The sequence below is a fragment of the Poecile atricapillus genome, chromosome 21, assembly GCF_030490865.1.
Source record: "Poecile atricapillus isolate bPoeAtr1 chromosome 21, bPoeAtr1.hap1, whole genome shotgun sequence".
Classification (NCBI taxonomy): Eukaryota; Metazoa; Chordata; class Aves; order Passeriformes; family Paridae; genus Poecile; species Poecile atricapillus.
The window spans coordinates 1,697,539-1,710,617 of record NC_081269.1 but is presented as its reverse complement, the minus strand read 5'-3'; the positions used below and the strand labels follow the sequence as shown (position 1 = coordinate 1,710,617).

Below are 13,079 nucleotides of genomic sequence, written 5' to 3'. Positions count from 1 at the left end.
CAGCAGGGACACCACACTGGCCTTGGGCACTGCCTCACACTCCAGCCACATTTAGCACCAGGATGAGGGAGCTTGGATTTAACTCAGCTTCATCCTGAAGTGCCCCACAACCTCTAGTGCCTCTAACTTTTTAACAGCCTTAGAGATTCAAATTATATCTATATTTGTATGTGGAAGACGATATTTATCTCAGGAGTCTTAAGAATAATCAAACATCCACACCCCAACTTCTTCAGAGAGTCCAGAGCCACTCCAACTTCTCTATCCTGCAGCACTCCTATGCTTGGAGGTGTTTCTAAGAATGGTCAGTCCTCTGAGGAGTACAGAGGCTACAAAAACACCTCTTTTCAAAAACATTCACATAACTGAGAATATTTTTTCTCATTTAAAGATTCTCTGAATTTTGGGACTGGGGTTCACACAGCAGACTGAATTCTAGTAGGAAGAATTAATTAAAAATAAATTCAGCAGCAGCTTGTGAAAATTTAAGGTTATTTAAAATACTTGTCACTGTTCTGAGCTGTCACTAACTCAACTCTTCCAAGGCAAACAAGAGGCTACAGAAGAGCTGATAAATGCTCTAAGCACAGGTGTAGCTTTAAGGTTTTCGGGACACTTCTCTCAGTAGAACTTGAGTGTAAGACAACCCAGGAGACAGAACACAGAACATTCATCTGCACAAGAGATTTCTTCCCCCGTTACCTCCTGTGGTTCTGAGAGCTAAGCTGGGCAAGTTGGTGTTTTTCCCCCAGTGTGTCATGGTATAGCTGTTACCCAAAGGAAGTGTGTCATCTCTGTGGTTTTAGTTCCCCACTTAAAGCCACATGTCATTGCAGTTACAGGTTTGCCAAAAAAACACCAGCACTGCCCAAATCTCCCTGCTGTGCACTGATGGTTGTTTGCATCCTAGGGTCAAATATATGCACAAAGAAATCTTATCCTAAGGACTAAATATCTGAAACACCCATGTTCTGTTGACTACATCTTGGCAAGGTAAGTACACATTTTCCTTCTCTTATTTTAAGCTGTACTTCAAAGTTTCTTACATTTTGCAGAAAATTGTATGCAAAAGTATTACAGAAGTTTGACTAATTAAAAAATACTAACAAACTGTAGAAATAGTATCTCCAACTGAATCAGGGAAGCTGATAAACTGTGTTTTTCATCATGTTAAAGGTTATTCACAGTCAGACTCAGTGGTTATTAACAGTGACAGTCACTACTTGGCTCTGTTGTCCCTGCCCTGCAGATCTTGCAGGGTACTGAGACCCTGTCACTACTCAGACACAAAGGGCTGAACTAAAAAGCAAACCATCTCTTTAAAGATCAGTCCCTTTGCTCTCATGGTTTCAAGAGCAGCCCTTCACACCACGAGCCCATTGATTTTTAAGGAAAGCACATCTGGTCTGGAGCCCACAATGAACACTGGGCTCAGTGTGCTGGGGCAGAGCTGGGAGCTGCACCCTGGGCAGGGACAGGAACACTGAAGTGAAGCTCTGCTGGCTCTGCCTGTTCTGCTCAAAATTGCTGAAATGTTAAAAAAAACCCCGAGCATTGCTGGGTTTGCTCTTCTTTTCCTTTTCAAAGTATGCTACAAGGAAGCATCCAGGTGACTTCTACCATATATAAACAAAAATCCTACCTGAGCAGTAGCTGATGACTAAGATGATTTCTAGTTCAACCTGAACAAACAGGATTAAGCTCAGGAAGGAGAATAATTTTATGTTATGGGTGAACTGAGCAACATCAAAGACAAAGATCTTTTGTTGCTCCTTGCTGTGTAAGGAGAGATCCCCTTATACCAGGCAGGTGTATCCCTGCCTTCCCTTCACCTGGTCACACACCAGAACATCACTTCTCACTTGTTACCTTTACAGGCAACAAACAAAAAATTAACAGTGTTACTTTTAGTCACTCTCTGTAGCATTTTGACTTGCACCAAGCAGAGTGCATAATACTCAAAGGAAACACTTTCATCAGTTACCAGAGACAGAAGACAGTGGGGGGATACAGCCCTGCCCTGGGCAGGTCCGGAGCAGCCTGGCCCAAGCAGCAGCACTGCTCATTTGTCATTGTTAATTTGAGGTTATTACCTTTGTATCAGACCAACCCCACTCTCGTTCCTACCCTCCAGAAAAATTAAACAGGTATGTGGCATTTGAATGCCATACAAATGTGAAACAGAACAAACATATGAATGGTTACTTTCATTTGCATAATGATTGGTGGCATTTTAAAGAAAATGTCATAATCTGTAGAATGTTTGGGAGAAAATTACCAGAAGTACATTTGTGATAAAGAGGTTTTTGTACAAAAAAGCAGAAAAACAAGAGAACAAAGATTTTCCTGGGCATTTTAAAGTACTCCAGACAGCTGTGCTAGGAACTACACGTAATTTCCATGAAGTTATTGGTGTCACTTACAGGAACGTTTTGGGTTCAAGTTTTTCCCTTGCCCATCTGCTCCCTGCAGGGTTCCCCTGCCTGCCCCAGGGGAATTCAGGGAGGTGAGAAGCAGCCAGTGATCTGTAACCTCCACAGGGTCTTCATGTAAAAGCAGAAGTGGTGACCATGCGTATGTAACATGGGCAGTTCAGAGAGAAGGAACTCCCAGAGCCTGTCCTGACATCACAAAGCCCTCAGTAGGAAACACTAATTTTTCTCTTTGCTCCATGTCCTTTTTTGATCTTTGTATGTTTTCCTGAAACCTTAAACTGTCAGAAGTTTGAGCCAATCTATTTTTTCACAATCCAGGCACTTGAACTCATCTTCCTACATCCCCCCAAAATGAGGCCATGTATTTTTCAAGAACCTGCTATTCCCTGAGAAGTCCAATCCAAACCTCTAAGAACCAGCATCTGCTAAACTAGCATCATAATTTGTATTTTTGCAGGGGTCTCAACAGGAAGATGAAGACAAAGACATGCAGTAACTTACACCTGACCTTCCCTGTCATGATTATCTTCTCCCTGTGGCTGCAAACGAGTACAAATCACACAGGTTACCCATACCTCGGAGATGAAACCTGGAGTCCCATCAGCCAAAACCTCAATGGGAGCCAGAACAGGACAGAACCAAGCACAAAGTCTCCTCCTCTGAGCCTCAATTTCACCAGCCAAACGACTACTTTTGAAATGCAAAGTACCCTGCCATCCTTCTCCTCCACCATGACTCAAAATGCAACCTCCCCTGCCCCAAGAGTAGTTTCCCCCAAGGGAGGACTGGGGAAAAGCAGCAAACCCAAGAGCCCAGTGACCAAAGAAACCTGTGAAGATAACAAGTCTCTCATACTGATTTGCTTCATTACCATTGCAGTTCTTGTGCTCATCTGCACCTCCCTGTTTCTATCCACAGTCATAGTAGCCAACAAAATCTCCTATCTCAAAAGAGCCCAGCAGGGCAAACGCAGGCCCAGGAGCAATGGAGACCTCCTGGCCACCAACAGCTTATGGCCTACAGCAGCAGGAACGTGGCAGAGGATGCCCAGGGAGACAAGTGGAACTGAGCTGATAATGCAGGAGCTGCTATCAGGGAGGGATGCTGTGAACCAAAAGAAAACTGAAGATGAAACTACTGAGAAACTCACCAAAGGAGCAGATAATGAACAAGAAAGCAAAGAACCATCCCAGTCGCACAAACCCATTGTAACCAATTTTGTAGTTGAGATTTAATTCATACTCAAGTAAAAATTCATTTTTTGCCTTTGTTACACCATTAATGTTAGGCAAAAACTTGGATTTCAAGCAAAAACAAGAATTTTCCCCCATGAAAGCTAAATTCAGATTTTAGAGTTTTTCCATTTATGCCAGAGGGAATGCTGCAGCCACGTGTGGATCCAGGAGGCAGTAAGACTGTGTTAAATGTCTCTCTCTATGGAGTGTCAGGACTGGTTTTACAGTTTTGAGCAGAAATCAGGGTGACAGGAGCTGAACAGGATAAAAGGACAGAACCTGCCCATGCTCAAAGACCACAGAGGAGAACAAGGAACAGACTGTCAGTCTGATCAACAGTCTGAACACTAAGATGCTGCACAGGCATAATAAAGTCGCTTTTTAAAGAAAACCATACATTAGTCACAACTCTGATTCAACCATTAATCCAGGATCTAGTCCCTCTCAAAATGCCCTTTTTGATTTTTCATCAAAAACTTCTTAAACCAGCTTACTTGCATTTGAAGGAGACTGATTTGAACCATATTTACAGTGTTTCAACATTGTCTATGAATAGATGAAGTTTGTAGTATTTGCTGGAATATGAGAACTTGTTCAATTTGTTATCTTCAATAAACTTGCAATATCAGTTTTTAAATGACTTACATGATACTATTTCTCTAAGTCAGAATGTTAGAAAAAAACATGACCAGGCATTTTGGAATGTTTTATTCCTGTAACTTTGGCTGAGCTCAGTAAAGGTCTCTGATGATTCACTGTGATTTCCTGCATCATGGAAACACTCCACTTTCTCCTGACACCAAAAAGAACATGCCAGGAATTCCTTCAAACCACAACTTTTAGTTTCTTTATTCTCAGAGAGCTGACCGTCCCATAATTCCAGGGAGGTGCCTGTGGCTGCTCTCCCTGCAGCAGAGCTTTGCTCTTTTAAGGAAACGTGAGAAACTTCCCCCAGGCTGCTCCTTGGGCTGAAGGAGCTCTGTTGCACTGTGGTTACAAGTGCTGAGACTGCACAGTGCCAAAGCTCCAAACATCCTGTGCAGCTGTAACCAACAGCTGTGACACATAAGATGGTGGTATGAGTTTGAGAAGACCAGGATGACTGAATCCCCCACCCCAATTCCACCAGGTCACCCATTAACTTGGCTGGCAGGGCAGATACAGCAGCAGCAGAGGCAGGACCATAGCGCTGTGGCAGCCAGGAGAGAGACAGAGCTCAAAAAATGCAACTGCCAGGCTCAAAGGTGGGTTGTATAGTGAGGAAAAGAAAGTTGGAAGGAGTTTGCACGCTTAGCCTGGAACTGGGAATTCCCAGTTATGGGGGTTGCAGAGAACGGGGAGGAGACAAAGAAATCAGACAAGAAACACCAAGTTAGTGTGAGTGTGGGATCATGATGTGCATTTGCTGCAGGGGCAGGCAGTGTCAGAGAGAAGCAGCACAGTCAGGGAGGCACAACAGGAAGGGCTGCAGAGGAATCTATCAGTAGCTACTGGCAGAACACAATTGCAAAATGCCACGAGGACATATTTGGTGTGGGTTTCTTTCCGCCAGGCAGCGTTTCCAGGCAAAAATGCTCACGGAGACCAAAGAGTGCAGCTTGAGTTACACCCCATGGTCTGGACAGGCACACTTAGGGGGAAGCAGCTGCTCAGAGCACAGCCCTCCACCAGTGATGGCAGCAGGTCCCAGCGTTGTCCACACAGAAAAACAACCAAGTGAGTAGGGACAGGCTGAGGGTGAAATCAGGTTTTGCCCTCTGCCTCTCGATGCAGCCACACAAGAGAGGATGTGTAAGCAGCCACATCCCATGACCACACAGCTTTCCATGACTCACCAAGGAACCCAGGGTGGCTTCCCACTAATAATCCTGAGAGCACACCAAACCCACCACTGAATTACATCAGCAGCACACATCCAAACTTGCAGTTTTTGATTCACACAGAAGAAACTGTAACTATTTTCTACAAAGACAGGCAGACAGGTATTTGAGAATTTCCACACAAACACACAGAGGTGCCTGCCGTGGCAAGAGCCACAGACCCATTTTTCCAGAAGCCCAGCACGGCCGGCAGGGCAGGAGTTTGCCCATAGAACACAGGATCTCCCTGGCAAGAGCCCCGGGCAGCCCGGCGCAGACACTTCCTGCCGGCGGTGGCAATTTCCTCCCTCTCTGCACAAACTTCTGCTGAGAAGAGCCATTTTACACTGTTTGACTCTGAGCACAGACAGCTCTCCTGAGCCTCCAAACAACAAAGGCAGACGGTGCTTGCTTCAGAGAACATAAATGTACAGGTAAGGATCAACTTCAAGTATTGAGTCTATTTTGAAAAGAGGGGAGCTGGATAAAAACTGGATTGAATCATTTTAACCCGTTACAAACCTGACAGAGTTTAGATCACGATGTTCTCGAGTCATTAACTTACTGCTTGTGTGTGTTTACACTGCTGCATTTAAAATTTAATTTTGCATATTTGTAAACCCATAAAGACTCATGCATATTAATTTCCCAGAAATAGCTTCACAGGACTAGCACTATAGTAACTAATGAATTAGCTCAAATTGCATGAAAGTGACTTCAGAAGGAAAAGAGCTGTGGAGGGGACGAATTTTATATCATTTATTTCACATGGAGACATTTAGAGCTGAACTCTAATCAGTACAGGAAAAAAAGTCTGTTTCATGCCAACAACTCAACATTTGCACAATCTGCATGCAGGAATTTATTTATAAAATACTTTACCATTAGAATGCTGTGTCATTATAGCATCAGTACTTGGAAAACTTTTAAATATTTTGCTATGGTGAACAAATATGAGAACAGGAATAAAAGTTTAAGAGAATTGTAAAGAGCTTTTTACTTCTGTCTCAGCTTATATCACAACAAGCCATTTCTTCACTTCTGACAACCCTGTCAATGCTGCAGAGTTTGTTCCAGGTCTATAGCCAGTTACATGATTGATAAATGCTATTTTGAAACGCTGTGAGGACTGCTCTGCCAATGCCTTTTTCTGATAAGGTGGAAAAAGATAATAATAAGCCATCACCTTCAAACAGGCCACTTTATTAATATGATCAATAATGCTGAAAATCTGCTGTTATTTGTAAAGTCAGTGCCAAACCCACTGATCATGCAGATGGGAACAGGCTTGAAATGTGAAATATGGGGGAGACTGTTATTTTCACTATGATGGTATTAACACAGAACTGTCTGATGGCACTGAAGTGCAGAAATACAGTTTGCGTGTTACCATGTTGTATTTCTTCCCTGCAATAGGGGTGGACCCTTGTGAAGAGGCTGGAGGGAAATGGCCAGCAACCAGGTCGTGCTGGTTCTCTTCTGTGGGGAAATCTGGAGCTCCCTTTCTGCAGCAGCACCTCACCACGCTGCCACGACGGAAAGCCACACGTGCAGCACTGCCGCGAGCCCACGCACAGACAAACGCCCTCTCTACCAACTGCAAGCAACTGGGCCCAGTTTCTACCAGTCTGCCACATCCCTGGCTGTTACAGAACCCCAGGCCTTGCCAGGGGAGGAGGAAGCGGGGGACGGCAGCTGGGTAGCTGCGCTGCTAATTGGCCTCGTTTTGATTGGGATGTTGCTGGCAGTTCTCATCATTCTCCTGTGGAAATGCTGCATGAAGCCTGTTCTGGCTGAGTCCCACTGGGCAGGCCGGTCCCCCTTCGTGGATGGTGACACGCCAGATCTCTTCATGGACTCTGACCATGGCACCAAGCGTTCTTCAGTCTTATTTATGTTGCCTTGGAGACTGAAACAAGGCACAAACTTGCAGGAGGACCTGACTGCCTCAGAGAACCCACCCCACCTCAGTACCAGTACTGAGAATGGGCAGCCGCCTCCGCCAGCCGTGGGCTGCTCCGGAGCCGGCACGGCCCCAGCCCCAGCTCCTGCCTCGGAGCCAGCCAGCACTGCAGCTGACTCCTGTCCTCCCCCAGACACTCCAGCTGTGTGCCCTGGCCTGCCACCACCCCCAGACTGGCTCTGGGAATCCACAGAGGAGCCCATCTCCGATCCCAGCAAGCCCTCGGCACTGCACTTGGAAGCAGAGGAACCACAGCCCTCAGCACCTGAGCTACTGATCCAGGAAATCCATGAAACACTGCCCGAGCCAGAACACCCTTTGTAGACTGCCAAGTTAAATTCCAGAGTACCTTTTTATTTTAATAAATTTTTCTTATTTTCAAAAAAGTGAAAAAAGGAGAAGTTGATGCAGGCAAGAAAAGCGAGGCCCCAGCACTTCCTTGACATTTCCCTGGTGTTTCCCAACTTCAGCTTTCACAAGAGAGAACAACCTGCTTCTGCCTGAAGCAAATCTCTGAGTACAATCCGAGCTGCGCCCAGTCGTCACCCATCAGCAGAGAGTGCAGGAGGCAGAGCACACAGCTGTGCGTGCTGGGGGCACACGGGGAGCTCAGACACAGCCCAGCTTCAGAGGGACCCAGCCTTGCTCCCCTGGGTGGGCAAGGGAATGCAACCCATTCCAGGACACTTTAATAAAGCTTTCTGAGTCAAAGATGTTTTGGTCACTTAAAGCCCACCTGAATATTTGCTTAGATACAGAATGCACTCAGTTACCAACACAAACTCATTTAATGGTTCATGGACGTGAGATTTCTTCGAGTTCCCAGTGTTCAGGTGCTTTCCATGCTCCACTCTGGGCCCTGAGTACCAGCACAGCTCATCTACCCCACACCAGCCTTGGCTGGGCAGTAGCAGGCTGGTATCAGAAGTAAATAATTTTACTTTTTACCAGTATTGAATATTTATAGTTATAGAAAGAAGCTGATAGTCACTGAAGCTAGCCTTCCATGAGAGCTCTGCAAAATGGCAGAGTTTGCAGTTCACTTGAGGAGGGAATATATGTGTGGATGGAACACAGAAAAAAGATTTGCACACAATAAACCAGAATTTGCAAAATAAGGAGTAGTACACTATCTAAATGCAATTCCAGGCTGCTGTGCATACAATGGCCATAGGAAAATATATTTTCAATTTTCTTTCCTGTTTGCATAAGCTGTATGATTTGGTATGCCTAAAGAATAGCATTACAATTATACAAAGATTTTTGTATAATTCACGTGATACCCTCTTAAAATTAACAGTTCTATAAAACAAACATTATAAACACTCTCACTCTCATATTGCTTTGAGAAAATCAGATGGTGATTTCCCGTACAAATCCGTAAAGTCCTACAAGCTGAGCTGTATTATACCTGACAACACAGTGACAGCCTGATCCGAGAAGCAGAAAACAGATTATTTTAAATTATGAAAACATATTCTGGCAGTGTAGCTTAAAAAAACTTAAGCTAGAAAGCCTAAATTCACATGAACCTCTATTGCAGGAGGAGAGGTTAACAGGAGGCAAAAAGAAGCCAAGCTAACCTGCATTTTCAAACAGCCACCAAGTGGAACGGCAGCGGGAGCTGGCAGAGCGGGCATGCGGGGGAGCGAGCAGGCAGCACGAGGGGAGGGAGCAGGAGCCCCCAGGGCTGGGCAGCGGGCACTCCCTGCTCCTGCTCCTGCTCTGCCCAGCCCCGGCAGGCCCTGGCAGGGCTCGAGGCCGGCTCTGCAGTGCCCAGAGGATCAGGTGGTTGCGGAGCCGGGCGCAGCCGTACGATGCAGCTGAGACAAGCACAGCCCCCGGCAGCCTCTGGAGCTGCTCTCCAGAACGAGGCGACCTCTACGCTCCAATCCATCACAGAAACGATGTGCTGATACTGCAGGACACCACGGTAAGTTTGTGCTTTTTGATTTTACTGACAAAATCCTACTACCGATTCAGAGGTGGAAACGGGAATAGAATTAGGAGCTGATGACAAATGCTTGCACCAGGAATTTGCTGCAGTATCAGAGATTTCTTACTAACGGTAACTCGGGTTCTAAACATGTGTTTCCAGCTTTGAGATCATAATTAACACTGTAAGGAGGGGAAAACGCTACAGTGCATGTTAGCACGGACGCTGGAATTTGGGTTTCAAGCTAAATTCCTATGATGTATTTTAACCGATTTACTTAAGCAAACAGCATGCCTGGATGGGGGGGACAGCTACATTACTGCAGAGATTTGTGAAGATCCAGTTGACAGCCATTTTTTCATCCTCTATAAATGAACACATTATTCCAAACATAATATAGGCTTGAAATCACTAAAAAAAAGAAGCAGACATTGTATAACGTTTGGAAGAGACTTGCATTTTCGGAAGAAAGCCCTCATTTGAGCTGGAGGGGGAAAGGGAGATGAAAAAAACAAGTCTCATTCTGCCAGACAACATGACAGGCTGAAGGGATGCTTTGTGAAGTCTCTCTTGAACAATTCTAAAAAGGACCGTGCCACAAAGGGGGTTATTGATATTTTTACTTAATTTCTCCTGCAAGTGGCCATTGCCAAGACAACCCTTATACAGAGATAAAATGTATTACACGGATTTAAAGGGTGTCATTTTGGTATATTTATTTCCAGGCAACAATGGAATACCAGATATTGAATACATCTACCTGTCTGCTGGTCCTTCTGGTTTTCATACCCACTGGTTTGGGTATCTGTCCTTCTAGCTGTAAGTGCTCAGGAAACGACAGGAATGTGGACTGTTCAGGCAGAAACTTAACTGTACTGCCCCAGGGACTTCAAGACAACCTTACATATTTAAATCTGTCCTTTAACCAGTTTGTAGATCTCGATCATCAGCTAACGAGGTTCACCAATCTGAGGACCCTTGATATTTCAAATAATTGGCTCAAGAATGTTCCTGCTCATCTGCCCAAGTCCTTATGGGAATTATATGCCACAAACAACAACATTAAAGTTCTTCAGAAACTTGATACAGCTTACCAGTGGAATCTCAGAGTGCTCGATATTTCCAGGAATATGGTGGAAAGAGCTGTCCTGATCAACAACACACTGAGCAGTCTCAAGTTTCTCAATCTCAGCAGCAACAAACTTTGGACAGTTCCAACCAACATGCCCTACAACATAGAGACAGTGGATCTATCCAATAACTTCTTGTCCCAGATACTCCCAGGAACACTGGTGAGACTGCAGCACCTCACAAGCCTCTACCTGCACAACAACAAGTTCTCATACATTCCTGACAAAGCTTTCGACCAGCTCTCCCAGCTGCAGGTAATAACTCTGTACAACAACCCCTGGTCCTGCAGCGATAACCAAAACATCCCTTATGTGCTGCAGTGGGTGCAGGGCACAGCTGCCCGTGTTGTGGGGGTCCCCTGTGCCGAGCAGCCCTGGCCCTGGGCGAGCACCGCGCCAGCCCAGGCCCAGTCCACGGCGCTGGACTCCAGCCCCATGGTCAAGGGCACGAAGGCAGAGGACAGGGAGGCTTCTGCTGCGGCGCCTGAGCCCACCAAAGCGACCAAAACGCACAAACAATTTAAAGCCAAGGAAGTCCCTGCCTTGGCGACCCAAAGCCACCCGGCTCTGTTCCCCGGCACAGACCGGCCCCGGCTGCGCGTCCCCGCCGGCCCCCAGGAGGCCGTGGCCACACGCACAATCCTCGCCCAGGACTCCACCGAGGGCAACGCCAGCCTGGCCCCTGCCACAGGATCCTCCACCACTCCCATGACTTTAAGCATCACCAGTGGAATGCCAACAACCAACTCCAAGCTGCCTCAAAGCACAACTGCTACCTTAAGGAAGGAAGAGGCCACACCGAGCGCCCCGGACGTGCGCGTGCCCTCCCGCGCCAGCCGCTGGCAGGTGGGGCTGCTGTGCCTGGCACTGCTGCACGCCCTGGCCGTGGCCATGGACTAAGGGCCCGCAGCCCATGGAAACTACTGAGCTGATGTGATAACAGCTGGAGTTAACACATCCAGCCGAAATAATGAATGAAAGAAATTCCAAGTCCTGACTCTGATCTAAAGAAAGTAACAGTTCTTAAAGATGCACACACTAATGTCTTGATACTAAGCTGCTACTTATTTTCATATGTCTTAATTGAGTACAACTAATCTATTATTTTGGTTTTAAAAATGTGCTTATTTTGTATTTAAATTCTTCCTTTTACTTGCACAGAATAAACACATCAGCATTTTAAGTACTGATTTAATGTATGATTTTGTCATCAAACAACTGGATAAAAACAGAAGGCCTGTATCATATCTGCATTGTCTTGCTTGACTTGCCAGTGAGCAATTCCTGTAATATAGCAGCAGATTCCTTTTAAGTTATGATGACATGCAAAAGAAAGGGAAAAAATAAAAGAACTAAACTGAACTGTTTCACTAATCAGAAGTTATTCCTGAGCAAAATCGCTAGCATGTGTATCTACGTTTGCTTCATATGTATTAGAGTATTTTAAATATGAAGAACAACAGTTTCGAATTTAGGAATTAAATATGACAATGCCATGATGTCTGCTATGAGGGTGTAAACTGAGATGGCAACATGGTCTAACTTCAGCATGGGACAGTGATAGGGGCTAGTATCCTTCTGCTCTGGCTTGACTTAGAGACTGCAGGCAAGTTATTGCTCTCTCCACATTAAAAAAAAAAAAGAAAAAAAAGAAGAAAAAAAAGAAGAAAAAAAAGATACAAGTAGAGAAAAATGCCAGATGTTCAATGCCATGACACTGTCAAACACCAAGGCGTTATCTACCCAAATTAATGACCTGGAACTCCTTGACTTTATGTCAAGTGACATCCTGAAATGTTAATATGTTCTGCTTAAAAGAATACCACAAATCAGCCAGAAGGTAGCAAACTACTATCAGTAAGACAACACATCAGCCAATTTCTAACACAAGTCATGTAACAAATCAATTAGGCAGTAAGCTGGTGAGCTGTCACTGAAACAATCCTGACTCTTGTGACTTCAAAGAGAATGAATCCAGTCCATGGCACTGAACATGCCCAAATCCCTGCTTTCTAAGGGCGAGCATGGATGCTCTTCTCCTCGACATCCGCACCGTCAGCCAGTAGAAATAGCTGCACGCATGGTTCTGTCCACTCTAGGAAAACTATTTAAATTATGGCAAAGGTACTTGATATACTACAGATGAAGTTTTGCAAACAGCATGAAATGAAAACTGAAGAACAAGTTAATTGAAAAAGTATTATCCACTTAATACTACAGATCTTATACAATGTTTTCCATTCATTCCAGGCCATTTAATTTCCAGTTATTGTAGCATGAAGGTGCTGCAAAACCCAGAAAACCTCACAACTGAGACTGGAGTCCTCTACCAGTCTCCCCTAAGGTGTCAATGGGGGCTGTAGATCATTTACAACCACTGGTATCAGAGAAATGACAACTTTCCAATTGCGTACAGTATTTCTATAACCGGAAATGTGTTTTAATTTCTAACAGTAAATGTTACACAATGGATTTGTACAGTTATTTCATTGGCATTTAAGTAAAAATAAAGTTATGTTTG

General features: G+C 45.0%; 4 protein-coding genes across 10 annotated transcripts in view; 3 read left to right on the top strand and 1 right to left on the bottom strand.

Moving 5' to 3' along the window:
* Positions 1–13,079, bottom strand: part of NF1 (neurofibromin 1) — a 69,084-nt gene that overhangs the window by 16,699 nt on the left and 39,306 nt on the right. The window lies entirely within an intron of this gene.
* Positions 855–4,286, top strand: EVI2A (ecotropic viral integration site 2A). Its single transcript, XM_058854764.1, has 2 exons — positions 855–993; positions 2,893–4,286. Exon 2 carries the CDS (start codon positions 2,909–2,911, stop codon positions 3,668–3,670), a length of 762 nt encoding a protein of 253 aa, XP_058710747.1. The 5' UTR covers positions 855–993; positions 2,893–2,908; the 3' UTR covers positions 3,671–4,286.
* On the top strand, positions 5,718–8,173 carry EVI2B (ecotropic viral integration site 2B). Its single transcript, XM_058854763.1, has 2 exons — positions 5,718–5,963; positions 6,946–8,173. Exon 2 carries the CDS (start codon positions 6,977–6,979, stop codon positions 7,814–7,816), a length of 840 nt encoding a protein of 279 aa, XP_058710746.1. The 5' UTR covers positions 5,718–5,963; positions 6,946–6,976; the 3' UTR covers positions 7,817–8,173.
* OMG (oligodendrocyte myelin glycoprotein) lies at positions 8,979–13,050 on the top strand. 2 transcript variants are annotated; one of them, XM_058854762.1, is made up of 2 exons: positions 8,979–9,425; positions 10,358–13,050. In XM_058854762.1, exon 2 carries the CDS (start codon positions 10,559–10,561, stop codon positions 11,456–11,458), a length of 900 nt encoding a protein of 299 aa, XP_058710745.1. In that variant the 5' UTR covers positions 8,979–9,425; positions 10,358–10,558; the 3' UTR covers positions 11,459–13,050. The 2 variants fall into 2 exon arrangements, with proteins under 2 accessions (XP_058710745.1, XP_058710744.1); XM_058854761.1 differs by having other exon boundaries at positions 10,154–13,050.

Coding starts and splice junctions, on each gene's coding strand:
- EVI2A (XM_058854764.1), top strand. CDS start 2,909: ATGAAGACAAAGACATGCAGTAACTTACACCTGACCTTCCCTGTCATG.
- EVI2B (XM_058854763.1), top strand. CDS start 6,977: ATGGCCAGCAACCAGGTCGTGCTGGTTCTCTTCTGTGGGGAAATCTGG.
- OMG (XM_058854761.1), top strand. CDS start 10,160: ATGGAATACCAGATATTGAATACATCTACCTGTCTGCTGGTCCTTCTG.